The sequence below is a fragment of the Molossus molossus genome, unplaced genomic scaffold, assembly GCF_014108415.1.
Source record: "Molossus molossus isolate mMolMol1 unplaced genomic scaffold, mMolMol1.p scaffold_m16_p_14, whole genome shotgun sequence".
NCBI classification, from domain to species: Eukaryota; Metazoa; Chordata; class Mammalia; order Chiroptera; family Molossidae; genus Molossus; species Molossus molossus.
The window spans coordinates 29,465,482-29,480,288 of record NW_023425349.1 but is presented as its reverse complement, the minus strand read 5'-3'; the positions used below and the strand labels follow the sequence as shown (position 1 = coordinate 29,480,288).

General features: G+C 36.1%; 1 protein-coding gene across 7 annotated transcripts in view; it reads right to left on the bottom strand.

Annotated features, from left to right (window-relative positions):
• Positions 1–14,807, bottom strand: part of ERP44 (endoplasmic reticulum protein 44) — a 92,929-nt gene that overhangs the window by 56,122 nt on the left and 22,000 nt on the right. For 6 of the 7 annotated variants that reach the window (XM_036260547.1, XM_036260542.1, XM_036260541.1 and 3 more), the window contains exons 2-3: positions 2,838–2,910; positions 973–1,012 (exon numbers count right to left, since the gene is read on the bottom strand). In XM_036260547.1, the coding sequence (XP_036116440.1) occupies positions 973–1,012; positions 2,838–2,910 (113 nt within the window). Of the gene's footprint in view, positions 1–972; positions 1,013–2,837; positions 2,911–5,480; positions 5,637–14,807 lie in introns of those variants that run through there. The other variant, XM_036260545.1, reaches the window with a different exon arrangement.

Sequence of the window (14,807 nt, the reverse complement as noted above, 5' to 3'; positions counted from 1 at the left end):
GTAGAAGTAGAGAAAGGCAAAAGATATAGATGTGGAGGCGGGAAAGGACCCGGTCATCAAGTAAGAAGAGACTTACCTAAAGTCTACCTAAGGAAAACCATTTAGGGTTTTAAGATGAAGGGTAAACTGATCCCATCTGCACTTTAGGAAAGACAACTCTGGCTTACTTTGTAGAGAATAGAATGAAGACACAGAAGACTAGAGGCAGAGAAAATAAATTAGGAGGCTGTTCCAGGAATCTAGCTAAATTGCAGGACTATGGCCTGAAACAGGGTAGTGCTAACTAGTAGGTGGTTAACCTAAGAGGACCAAATAAGATACAGATTGTTTAGGAATGAGGATTATGTGAGTGTTTCAAACTTCTCCCTAGCTGAAACTCCCTCCTTCCTGTCCCATCTACTACTTATTATGCTCTTGTTCTAGATGCTGGGAATACTGAGTAAGACATTAGGACACAAACAAAGATAACAGACAGAAAAATGTAGTAAAGGAAAAGAAAGTGGTAGACAGGGTACTACAGGAATACAGAAGACAGAATCTGATTCAAACAGGGAGGGAGGCTTCCTAGAAGTAGTAATAGATGGTATGTGTTTTAAAATGTCAATATTATTTTTCCTTCTAAACTTGCCACACTGACATGCTCATCTCCAAACACTGCCCTACTTCCTCAATCAGGAAAAATATAGAATTGCGATATGTACTCGTGTGTGTGTGATATGGGGGGGGGGGGGGTTGCTAAGTCTTTATGTTATCTGTTTTCATTTTAAGATGTGGGATAATGGAATCGAGTATTTCTCTCTTAAAACAAAAGTGCTCACCAAATTAAGCTTCTTCATTTGTGAATGAACCTTAATTGATTTTGTGTATAGACTATTGTCTCACAAAGTAAAAAAGCTTCCCCACTCACCCCTTTCTAGAAAAGAAAAATTCACCTTTAGCAAGTTAAATCACAGAAATAAGGTTATTACTTACCAGTCAGCATAAAAATTTACTAAAGCAACATCAGCATTTCCTGAAATTGAAAAACAAAACCAAACAACCTAAGTTATTTGTGTCGACATAATTTTGACATAATTAAAGATGTGGTTTTCATCATGGTCTGTTTCCATTGTAAAGGTCCACTAAAAATACAATGACAAGTTATCTCTTGTTCAGAAACCCATACATATATAGTCATGGACAATTTATATTATTTGTAGCAGTCCCTGCTCCTTCTCTCTATATCCTCCCTCTTTAAACCTTCACAGAATGAATGTAAAACAAAAGGGAATCAGACCCAGATCAGGCAAGTAGGCTAGTAAATAAACAAACTACTCTCATAAAAAGTGAAGTGGAATGATCTGGATTTTAATAATCTATTTTTTACCTTCCATATTTATGAATAACTGAGAATTAGCTCTGTAAGTAAAAACCTATTTCACAGAACAGACCTGAATAACTAAGCTCAGATGCCCTACCTACTTGCAACAGATTCAGTTAATACTATCAGGTAAAATGTACTCTTTCTGTTTCCTATCCACTTAACAGTTATTCTCTGTTGAAAAAATAACAGTATTATCTGCATATCCAGATATGAAGACATGAGAAAGATTTGTTCCTCTCTCCTACACCTAATACAGACAGAAACTCCTCAAGTACTCACAAAAATAAAACACAAAGATATTCTAGAATTTGGAAGGGTAAAGGTGTGAGAATATGTGAGTTTCAATTTTCTTCTTCCATTTTTACCTTCTGCTTATTCACTCTACAACAGTGACTCACAAACTGTGGTCCCTGGACTAAGAAGCACCAGCATCACATAGGAACTTACAGAAATACAAATTCTTAGGTGGAGCTCAGCAGTTTCTATCAGAAACTGGGGGCTAGGCCTACAGTACAGACAGTAGTAAGTCCTCCAGGTGATTCTGATATATGCTGAAGTTTATAGAACCATTGCTCTAAAGAGATCCCATAAAGTGGGAGAAGACTTTTAGCATTTAAAACCAATTCCAAGAATATAAAACAGTGTATGATGTTCAATGAATAAACCCCTTTACCTCTATTATTTTTGGTTTTGTTCTGCTCAAATTAGTGGGTTGAAATGGAGTACTTAAAAATCATTTATGCCCATTGTAGATTTTCTTAAATCTCCTAAATTGTGATTTTCTGTCAACCACATCTCCACCCTCCCTCTATTACTTTTTTATGAAACATGTTTTTATTGGTTGCAGAGAAAGGATGGGAAAGGGAGAGAGAGATAGAAACATTGATTGGCTGCCTCCTGCACGCAGCTTGCTGGGGATCAAGCCGACAACTAAGACATGTGCCTTGACTGGGATTTGAACCAGCAACCTCCTGTTGTATGGGACAATGCTCAACCAACTGAGCCCCACTGGCCGGGCTTCCCTCTACTACGTTTTAGAAGAAGAAATGTTTTCCCCAAAGTTAATTGTATCCACAAGTACACTGTCAGAAAACAAAGCATTCAGTAAAACATGTAGTAAACTTAATTGGACCTATGACAATAAAAGAGATCAGAATAGGTGATTCAGTTAAAAGTTTAAACAGACAGAAAATTCTGTGTCCTAGAGTCATTAACATATACAAGAATTTTTAGGAGTGGTATTTATACAGACAAGGCAAAGAAATAAAACAGGACTAAAAGTTTACTTTACTTGTAACATACTTCATGAAATTTTACTAAAAATTAAAACCGAAAGTGCTTTGTTAATTCAGTAAACCATGAAATTAATCAGAATTCCAGCTCCTCATTTGTTCTAGTTTATACTCAAAAACAAAATAAAATCTCAACTCTTTATGGAGAAGAAAGTATACTTAAAAAGTATCAAAGTACTTACTTAAAATGTCATCTATATTCTCTGTATCAAGACTTGTTATTTCAGTTGTTACAGGAGTAAAAACCCAAGTTACCTGGAAATTTCAAAAAAGTTGAAATTAATAAATGTTTCCACAAAAGGCAAATAATGAAGAAAGTCTAAAAAGAAAGTTTAGGAATAAAATTGGTTCCATTTAGTAGTTACAAAATCATCCCTCAATTGGTTTTAATCTTTCTTATCTACTCTAATCCTTCACAAGATCAATGAAATTGGAGAAGGGCAATTTTCCTATACTTTCAAATATATATAAGAGATTATTTCCAAATAATTAAGTAAATTGAGAATTTACTCTTTTAAACACTTTCAACAACTTTATCTACAGCACTACAAGGAAAAAAAAAAGTGCCAGGTGATCCTCAGTTTTGAAAAAATACAAAACCAAAGCTAAGTTTGCTGATTCTATCGTACCACATTTCTAAGACAAAAAATAAAGAAAAGAATTCAAAAACACTTCAAATTGTGATTTAAAAGCCCTACTTATCTCATCTTCACTTACTGGTGGTAACAATGTTAAGTGGGAGGCTATTAAAAAGAGAGTAAAGCCCTGGTAGGTTTGGCTCAGCGGTTAGAGTGTTGGCCTGCAGACCAAAGAGTAGTGGGTTCAATTCTGGCCAAGGGTATGTACCTTGGTTAGGATTCGATCACCGGCTCTGGTCAGGGTCATGCGGAAGGCAACCAATCGATGTGTCTCGTTCACATCAATGTTTCTTTCTCTTTCTCACCCACCCCTCCGACTCTATCTGAAGATAAATGGAAAAATATCCTCAGGTGAGGTTAAAAAAGAGAAAGAGAGAAAGAATGTTTTGCTTCCACTTTAACATGTCTGAAACATCAAGTTCAAGTTTATTAAAGAAAATTTCAGCTTGCTATCTACCAAAACAAGGAAAAATGCAATCATAAACTAACCTAGCAGCTGTTCACGTATTTTAAAAAGTATTATTTAGCCCTGGCCAGTTTGGCTCAGCGGTTAGAGCGTCGGCCTGCAGTCTGGAGAGACCCGGGTTCGGTTCCCGCTAAGGGCACGTACTTCGGTTGCAGTTTGTCCCCGGCCCTGGTTGGTCGTGCGGGTGGCAGCCACTCGATGTGTCGCTTCACGTCGATGTTTCTCTCTCTCTCTCCCACGTCGATGTTTCTCTCTCTCTCTCCCTTCCTCTCTCTCCCTCCCACTCTATCTGTACAAAAAATGGAAAAATATCCTCGGGTGAGGATTAAAAAAATAAATAAATAAATAAAAAGTATTATTTAGTGTATTTTATCTTTAGGTTCCTTTTTTAATATACTATGTGTTTTGATGCCTGGACAGTTTTTTGTTCAAACCAGAGCTTGTGTATGGAAATTCATTCACTGAACCATTGCTCTTTACTGAACAACTAATGTTAGGCACACTAATCAAGGTACAAAAGACTACTCCTTTACCCACCCATTTCATGGACACGTCAGTACTCACAATGGTTACAACTTAAACATTTTATAATTCACCTATAATTCAATTGCTAAATGGTACAATGAGATGTGTTGATGCTGGTTTGTAAATAATCCCAGCTAATTATTTAAAATTTTCTATAAATTTATTCATTTCTTAGGAAAAAAAACTAAAAATAACACGTCTATTTTCAAGCTACCACAATAGTGTAACCAACAGCTAACTAGTATTTCTGCTAGCAACCCACAATTATACTATCCTAAAAGTAAGCTAGATCATTTAAAATCCCAGAATATTTGACCCGTATAACTAATTTCATTATTTTTAACACCTCAAATACTGTCAAGGTCAGACTTCCCTCACTAGTCATTACTCACTCAATTAACAGGTCCTTCCCTTATCAGTGTGAGACCAGCTCTAGATAACAATGTAACTTTTTTATTATTTTTATGTTTTTATTGATTTTTTAGAGGAAGGGAGAGAGAGATAGAAACATCAGTGTGAGAGAGAAACACCAAGTGGCTGCCATCTGCACGCTCCCAACTGAGGATAGAGTCCGCAACCCAGGCTTATGCCCTGACCAGGAATCGCACTAGGACTTCTCAGTCCATGGGATGACATTCAACCGGTCGGGCAACTATGTAACTTTTAAAAGATAACCTGAGCCCTGGCCAGTTTGGCTCAGCGGTTAGAGCGTCAGCCTGCGGTCCAGAGAGACCAGGGTTCAGTTCCCGCTAAGGGCATGTACCTTGGTTGCAGTTTGTCCCCGGCCCTGGTTGGTCGTGCGGGTGGCAGCCACTCGATGTGTCCCTTCACGTCGATGTTTCTCTCTCTCTCTCCCTCCCACTCTGTCTGAACAAAAAATGGAAAAATGTCCTCGGGTGAGGATGAAAATAAATAAATAAATAAATACATAAATAAAGATAACCTGAGGCATATTAAAAATTTTAAAGTTTAAAAATTAAAAAGTTTATTTGAGCAAATACCGACTCAAATCAGGCAGCATCCAATCTAGCAGATAAAAAAGAACTCTAAGGAGCTGTACAAAAATGAAAAACTTTTATAGGCAGTAGGGGTGGGAACAAGGAAGTTATACTAGGTAAAATAATGAGTTGGTTATTGCCAATTTACTTTCTTTAAAGGGTAGCAGATAGCAGGGATCTATCTATCAGGCAGATTACCTAAATGTGCTCCTCAGGCAATTCCGGATTGACTGGTTTAAGTTTCCATTGCAGAGAACTGAAACTGTAATTCTCAGTTTGCTGATGTAGGGCTTGGCATAAGTGACTCCACTTTAGGTCTGGTGCTCTTGTTTTAAACAAACCCAATTATATTGGTCAACAAGCCTATGTACTGGAAAATTATTCAAGAATCTGATGCAAAAATATCATAAAGCAACAAGTTGGTCATTACCAAAGTCAAGTCATTAGATAACACAAACGTCATTTATAGAGTGCTCTCAGTACCTAGTAGAGGTATAGGTATACTCTATCTCAAGCAGTGCTCGAACTAGTGATGGTGTAATTAGGGGAGAAAAATGTAGAAAAGATGTAATAAAAGATCTTAGTTGTACAATCCAAGGAAGCTCGTTTTTGAATAGTTATTACCTATCAAAATACATGTTTACAGAGAACTATAGTCTAAATTTAATTGCTTTTAGATGCTAGTTAACAACAAATATGAGACAACCAAGAATCAATTTGGCTGTATTAAATGGGTAACAATTACTTAAGAAACACTGTGTTAATGAACATGCAACAGATAAGACTATTCAGCTAACTATTGTGGTTAAGAGGGTCCAAAGCAAAAAAGCTGTCTCTGACCCAATAATCTCTAGTCAGTCACCGTAAGGTATAAAGGAGGTGCTTATCATGAACATTTCTATTAATATGCAGCATTAAGGAAAAGACAAGCTGTTTACTTGAATTGTTAGCAAGCTCCACTAGTCTGACAAATTGCTTCTTTTCATGTCAGCCCTGGGCAGAAGAAACAAGATTCTCCTGGGGAAACATCTTTATGTGTCAAATGCTATAGCTGCTTAAGCAAAATAAAGACAAGTAGCTCTAAACCAGGAAGGGATGAGGGTAGTCATTAATTTAATTTTTAAAATACTTCATGATTATATATTTACGTATGTTGTCTAAATATATAATCATAAAGTATTTTAAAAACTAGTCATTCTCTTCAGTTAGCTCATTTGCTTGCAAAAAATAAAAATAAAAGAGAGGCATCTCTAATCATCTTCCATAATTCATTAGGTAATTCCTTCCACATGCATTTATTGTACCAAATATTAAAATTCCAGTCGAAAAAATGTGTCTAGTGATATCTTATATAAAAGACATATCAGTGAAATGGTAAATATTGCACCAAATTCATTTTAAAATGACAGGCTTGCTTTAAATAGGAGCTTCTTCAGCAAGTAAATAATATTTTCTTCCATTACATGGATTTTAAACATTGAGGTATCTTTGGGAACTAAAACGCTTTCCTTTCCTTAAATTTCCCTGTACCTTCCATGCCCCCTAACTGGTTAGTGATGCCAGCACACTGGGTGTATTTCCACAGCATTTTCGAAGCCACCTACCAGCTAGTTGCTTTCCCCAAAACATGCCTAGAATTTTTCTGCTTCCATCTCTCTGCGTACATGGTTCCCTCTACCTAGAGTGTCCTCTTCTCCACTACTCAATAATCAGTCCTTCAGTCATAGATTCCCTCTTCCATTAAACTTTGTGTTTTTTCCAGGTAGAAATGCCTTTTCTTTCTCAAAAGCCTGATCTACTCCACAGGGATAGAAAAAGGGAAAATGTAGGCTAGGAAAATAGAAGTTACTGTGAAATTAAAATTCTCTCTAGATTAGTCATCAAGTTGAAACAAGATACAATGAAAATCTGATTACATGATAACAGTACTTTAGAAATAAATTTTGGAAAGATTTTGATTAAGCACTTTCTCTCAATGTGAGTCAGACTCTGTTCCAGTATTACCAGCACTAGCATGCATAGAATGCTCTGGCACTCTCTGCCAAGCCCCAGTGCTATTCCTTTAGAAAAAACATTAACTGAATAATCATTAACTCAACAGGATCTTCTTCAGAAGAATGAACTAACATCAATAACACATATTGAGAGTGAATTATTAAAGCTTCTCTGTTCATAATTTTATAAATAAAATTTTCCTAGTACCATTTAGGATCATTCACAAACTAGCTTTCCTAAGTCATATCCTACTGCTCCCCATCCATAACCTATACTCCAACAAACATAAACTATAGTTAGAGTAACCAATCTAGTTGGCCATATACTCTAGCTTGAGACAAACCCAGTTTATGCCTGTTGTCTTGGAATATTATTAACAGCACCACCCCCTTTCAAAAGGGTCCCAGTTTGGGCAATAAGTTGTATGGCCACCCTATTTGTAGCAGTCCCTTGGCAACTGAGAGGAATTTTAACAAGCTCTTCACTAATCCTAAATTATTAATAAACATATAATGCCCTCCCATATAACTTACAGTAAAATGAAAAATGGAATGGAAAATAAATAGGAGCTAAGATATAATGCTAAAACAATCACTAGGCTCACTCACTGACTTGAAACACCAGGTTCTTAGCAAGGGTATAAAATCAATAACTCAGAAAAGTTACTACATGACCCTTTGTATCTCGCAAATGGTCCAAATCTGGTAAGTTACAAATCCAAGCATGCAAGGCATCTACAGTACTTGCACTTCCTAAACTGTGTCGTCTTATTCTCTTGCCTTCATACTTGGCTAGTATGGTTTCCTCTCTGCTTGAACAGCTAGGAAAGTCTGTCTAGTTTCCAACACCTAATTCAAAAGCTATCTTTTCTAAGGCTTTCCTGATGGTCCCAGACAACAGTGATTCATTTCTCTCTCCTCTGACCCCTTAGAGCACTTTCTGTAGGGTGTTAATATTACTTTTCACACCAGTTATTTGTGCTACCTTACCTCCTGTAGGCGACTCTGAGTACCTTGAAAGTAGAGACTGTACCACCTTATTCAATTTCATATCCCAGAAATCACTTACTACAGTACCCTATTTGTGTATAATAAGCACTCAAATATGTGCCAAGTGAATGAATGAGTAGATTATGTTGATACACTAAGAACTAGGGGGTGGGGAGGGTTGGAGTTGAGAAAAGAGGGAAAGTTATTCAGAAATAGGATAGCAAATAAATATCTGTAATGTATTTGAAGACAAGGTTATCATATAGGAATGAAGTCTATATTAAAATGCGTAGTGGCAATAAAGCACACTAGGTGATGATTCATAGGCTCAGATTCAGAGGGGATCTCAGAAGTGATCTTCCCACCCACTGCTGAAATCCCTGTACCTCACTGTTTAAGAGTTGTCATGAACCTCTAGTAATGCCTGAGCTGTTCTCTGGCATGATTTTTAGATACTTCAGCACACAGAACACCCACATTTCAGAATAGCTATGTTACATTAGTGGATAAAACTCCAATACATTTTGTACTGCCCTATTTTAAGGTTGTTAATTCAGTCATGAAAATAAATGTCTTGGGACTTTCAGGATCAGAAGCGAATCAAATACCAGGCAGAAGAGGTCATTAAATATTATTTCTGCTAGCAAAATTTATAGTCATAAAAGCATCTGCTAGGTTTTGTTTTAAGTGTTTTATTAGAAAATCTCAGTAAATCAGTTTGGATAACAAGGAAATATTTCCAGTGAGTGAGTCTGTTTGTTTTAAAGCTCACTACCTTAAAATCTTGCTATTCAAATAGTGGTGTCTGAACCAGCAACTTTGGCATCACTTGAGAGCTTGTGAAAAATGCAGACTATCAGGCCCCACCCCAGACCTACTGAATCACAATCTCCATTTGATAAGATTCCCTAAGTGATTCCTATGCACATTAAAGTTTAAGAAGCACCACTTTAGAGAACAAAGCTTTTGACTCTACAAGCAAGCATGTAGTAAATTAATTTTAAATGCTGGACAATGATTTTGGTCCTCAAATATGAACATAAGAACAAGTAAGACTCATTTGTGAGAATTCTGCATTGACATGCAAATTAGTGAGATTTTTAGAAAAATGTGGAACCTATAATATCATCAAAAATTTACATAGATGTTAATTTTTAAAACCATACTGCCTTTTGCTTAGATAGCTATTTCTGCCTCAAAATTATTGGCATAAAATAGAAGCTTCAATAGAGAATGTTTCCTTCCCTGTGGCATTACTGTCCTCAGTTGGCATTACATCTGCTGGGCATTTTGCAGTAACAGCTTAGTGTACTTTTGTGACATCTTTCAATTACCCACTTTCTGTTGGGAGCTTTTCAAAGCCCTTTACAAACAATGTCTTTCCTGTAGCAAGAAATAAGTAATGTACCAGGCACCAGCTCCCTTCCATTTCTAATCCAGATTGACAAAGCAGCCTCCCACCAATGCCATGGGACCTAGACCGTTTGTCCTCCCTGGGGCCACTTCTCTCATTCTGAGTTTTGTATGAAGCTGGCAGGCAGTAAAAGCCTAGAGGTTTGCAGCTGGCTGCAAGGAGCTAAGAGATATGAAAGGTCCCAGGAGAAAAGAAGCTGAGGCTGACAAGCACTGTAAGAGCCTTGAAGCTGAGTATCAAGCAGGGCACATCTCACTGTTAGTATTCCCAGAAGCATTATAATGAACTAGAAGTTCAAAGAGAGGGGAAAAATAAGACTAAGTATAGAATAACACTGGGAAGTTTCTTTAACCCTTAAATTGCTCAGTGATAACAACCAAGGTTCCTACATTATCAGTGCAACCCATTTGAACAAGTCAGAACCAATCTGCTTTTATAAAGAAACATTAGAACAGTTACATTTTTTTTCTTTATTGATTTTTAGAGAGAGAGGAAGGGAGAAGAGAGAGTTAGAAACATTGATGAGAGAGAACATCGACTGGCAGCCTCCTGCATGCCCCCCACTGGGGATTGGGCCCACACCCCGGGCATGTGCCCTGACCGGGAATCAAGCTGGTGACCTCCTGGTGCATGGGTAGATGCTCAACCAGTGAGCCACACTGGCCAAGCACGACATTCTTCTTTAAATAACTTAAAATATGATGGGCACAGTGATGTTTGTAAAAACAAATTCTATGCAAAAGAAAAACCAAATATAGATAATATAACCCCTAAAACTCAAATTCCGCCAGTAAGAAAAATTAGAAAATAAAAATAAAAATTGTTGCAATTCATACTTTTTCCTGCTTATTAGTTATTTGATTGTGCATGGATTTCAATTAAAAACTAATGTCTCCTTGGCCAGTTTGGTTCAGTGGTTAGAGCATCAGCCCAAAGACCAAAGGGTCACAGGTTCGTGTGGCAGGCAGCCAATCAATGTGTCTCTCTCACATCGATGTTTCTCTCTCTCTCTCCCTCCCTCCCTCCCTCCCTCTCTCCCTCCCTCCCTTCTTTCCACTCTATCTAAAAATCAATGGAAAAATATCCTCAGATGAGGATTAACAACAACAACAAAAATCTAAAGTCACCTGTGTTTTGTCCTTCACTGTATTCTAAAAATGGGATGAACTAATAGAACTATTCCATTTACCTGGAATAGACAATGTACTTCCCTGACCCTCAGAGAATGCTCTTTTTATAAAAAGCATTTCAGAACCACGAATGAGCTTCTCAATGTATGGACAGGATTTTTGCCTTATATTTACTACATACTGTCCCCCTGAAACCCAAACTTCTAGCAATGGTGGTACTAACAAAGCATGAAAACTGAGAAAAAATTCAAGATGAAAACTGTTTACTTCTTTTTTCCATACATACTCTAGAACCCAGGGGAGGGGGAGGGTGTGTATGTTTATGTAATATTGTTCCTTTATCACTGTCTCCCAATTAGTACCTTGCACTGGATCTTGTAATAACAGTGCAGAACAAATATATGCAAATAGATGCTAAGAGAAAAAAAAAAAATGACTGCTTTTTGTGCTATACTGTAATTGTTTCCCAGGATGTCTGATGAAAAAAAGTTCCCTTAAGAAAGCCTACATACATGTTGGTACATATATTTTTCATTTGTTACTCATTCATTCAACAAGTATTTCAGAGTCACCTATGATGTTCTAGCCACTGGGGATAGCAGTATAAATAACATTATATAGATGTTTATATTACATCTACCAAGATCATCAAACTTAAGTCCACGTTCAGATTAAAGCAGAGAGAGAGAGAAGATTCTCTCTCAAGTATTTGAATTTAAAAGTCATCCAGAATTCCAGCAAAGTCATTATCTATTTGTGAAAGAAGATAACCGCTGGACACTGAACACTGAGAATTAAATAGTATGTCATACTCTCTTTTTGCCTAAGCTTTCAGGAAGTTTTGAGTTAATCTTAAAGCAGAACTGCATCAACACTTTTATTGAACAATCTTAACTACTAAAAATAGGACAACAATATTAATGCTTCTTGATATGATCAATAGGAAACACTAAAGTATTCTTAACCCTGCAAAAAACGGAACCTCACCTCAGTCTAATCAAACCCAAGAGCTAGTGCATAGGAAACAATCGATATAAAGGACCATGTAAAATGACATCATTGATAGCAGTCATGTCAAAATACAGAAAAGTTTATAGAAAAAATAGTAGCCTTTCTTTATTTGGGTTCCCCCAGAAGTAGATCCTAAGACACACAGTCAAATACAGTTAGTTTATTTGGGAGAAAAAGGAAGTAGCCATAGAGAAATGGAAAGTACAATAGGGAAGAAAGCCAATATACAATACAATATAGTGAAATAAATACCAATGTTTTCACTTAACTTTAAAAAAAAGTTTTCAAGGTTTATACCAAATAGCTGTAGTATCTTCCAAATTATATTATTTAAATTCTTTAACTCTCTTATTACCAGTTTGTACTGATAGTATATGCATTTCTACATTGCTGAATGTGAAGAAAATATCTCCTACATATGTCAAAGAATGCCCTTTTTCATTACCAAACAAGTTTCCCTGATTTTTGGTGAGTCAACAGCCTTCAATGAAAAACTGTTCTTCAGTGAAACCTTTGGTTTCTCATCTTACACATTCACTTAGTACTAGAATAACATTCAGACTCTCTAGTTTCTTATTCCTGAGTACTATGTTCTAGTGAAAGGAAATTTTTATTACCAAATCCAAGAATGACTATTATTGTATATGACTAATGTATTAATCCATGCTTACTTTAAAAATTGGTATCTTCATAATTGCACTGTTACTTCTAACCAAACCAATTCTAAATGTCAATCAGAAGTAGTCCATGAAAGGCCATATACTTGCTAATGATCCTAATTAAATGATCATTAGAAGAATCTTTTAATACTGCCCTATATGTCACATAATTTTTAAGTTGACTTTGTAAAGCAAATGGTTCTGTCTTTTCCTCATTTGGTCCCCCCACCCCAGGTTTGCAGCAGCTGGGTGATAAAGGTGAAGGGCTTAAGGGGGAAAAAACCCTCATAGACACAAACAACAGTATGGTGATTACCTGAGGGAAAGGGGGTTAGGGGCAGGTGGAAGATGGTATAGAAGGTTTAAATGGTGATAGAAGGAGACTTGACTGGGTGGTGAACACTCAAGACAATATACAGACGATATATTATAGAAATGCACACTTGAAACCTATATAATTTTATTAACCAATGTCACCCTAATAAATTAAAAACTTAAAACAAAACAAACAAATGCCTTAAAAACCAAAATTACCCACCCCCTCCCATGATAGTCTCCAAGCTTTCAAATACAGAGTGTCCCCAAAAAATATATAAACATTTTAACAGCTGATAACTCACTTAATTCTCACTCCTCTTCAGGTGTAACTGATCTGAAATAATAAGTGAAGCCAGACTAAGCTTTGAACAAAGAAAATTTATCCACCAGACTTTTTTATGGGGATATATAAAAGATAAAGTTTACAGTACAAAACCAGCAACAGTTGAAGAATTGAGGGCAGCTATTGAAAGAGAATGTGCACAAATACCAAAGGAAATGATTCTTGATGTTCACTATTCCACTGTTTTGTGTTATCAGCAATGCCTTGATTAGAACAGACATCAGTTTGAAAACAGGCATTGACAAAACAATTAAACAATGTCTTAGATTCTGTTACATTTTGAAAGTAAGATATATTTTAATAAACACTGGCTTTATAATTATTCAAAGTATATACATTTTTTGGGGACACCCTATATATTAAGGGTCATTACCTGTTGACCTCCATTATGCCACCATGTAGTATTTTAGCTTTCTAAGTACTCTACCAAAAAAAGTAATCAGGGAATGACCATGGTTTGTTACAAGGAAATCTGAATTTAGGAATAATTTGCCCTTGCACACTTTTGTCTTAGTTGCTATGAGGTAAAGAAAAATAAAGAAGTAACAAACATTGGCACAATTAGGAATTAATATCAGAAATGAAAGAAGGGACATCACTACAGATTCAATGGACAGTAAAAGGATAATCAAGGAATACTATGGACAACTCTATGCTCACAAATTTGATAACCTTGATGAAATAAACCAATTCCTTGAATAACACGATCTGCCAAAATTCACACAAGAAGAAAGAGAGTACTAAACAGGCCTGTATCTATTACAGAAATTGAATCAATAATTAATAATCTTCCAAAACAGAAAGCACCAGGCTCAGATGGAATCACTGTTGAATTCTACCAAACATTTAAGGAAGGAATTACACTAATTCTCTATAATTTCTTTCAGAAGACAGAAGCAAACTCAATCTATGAAGCCACTGTTACTCTAATCTCCAAACCAAAGACATTATAAGAAAAGTACAAACCAATATCTCTCATGAACACAGATGCAAAAATCCTCAAAAATATGTTAGCAAACTGAATAGAAAGAACTATATACCGTGACCGAGTGGGGTTTACCCCAAGTATTCAAAGCCAGTTCAGCATTTGAAAATCATTTCATGTAATCCATCACATCAACAGGCCAAATAAGAAAAATTATATAGTCATACCAATATATGCAGAAAAGGCATTTAACAAAATCCAACACCCATTCACAATAAAATTTCTCAGTAAACCAGAACAGACAGGAACTCCCACAACTTATTAATAAACATCTAACAGAAAAGAAAAACCCTACAAGTAACTTCATACTTAATGGTGAGAAACATGAAGCATTCCCACCCACTAAGATCAGGTAGAAGGCAAGAAGGTCTTCTCGCACCACTGTTTTTCAAGATCATACTGAATATCCTAGTTAATATAATAAGACAAGAAAAGGAAATAAAAGATGTATGGAGTGGAATGGAAGAAACAAAACTGTCATTGTTTGCAGATGACATGATATTCTACATGAAAAATCCAAAAGAAATTCCCGGAATTAATAAACAATTTTGGCAAGGTTGCAAAAGACAACATTAATATACAAAAGCCAATTGCTTTCCTATATATCAGCAATAAACAAGTAAAATTTGAAATTCAAAACACAGTACCATTTAAATTGACCCCCCAATGAAATATCTAGTA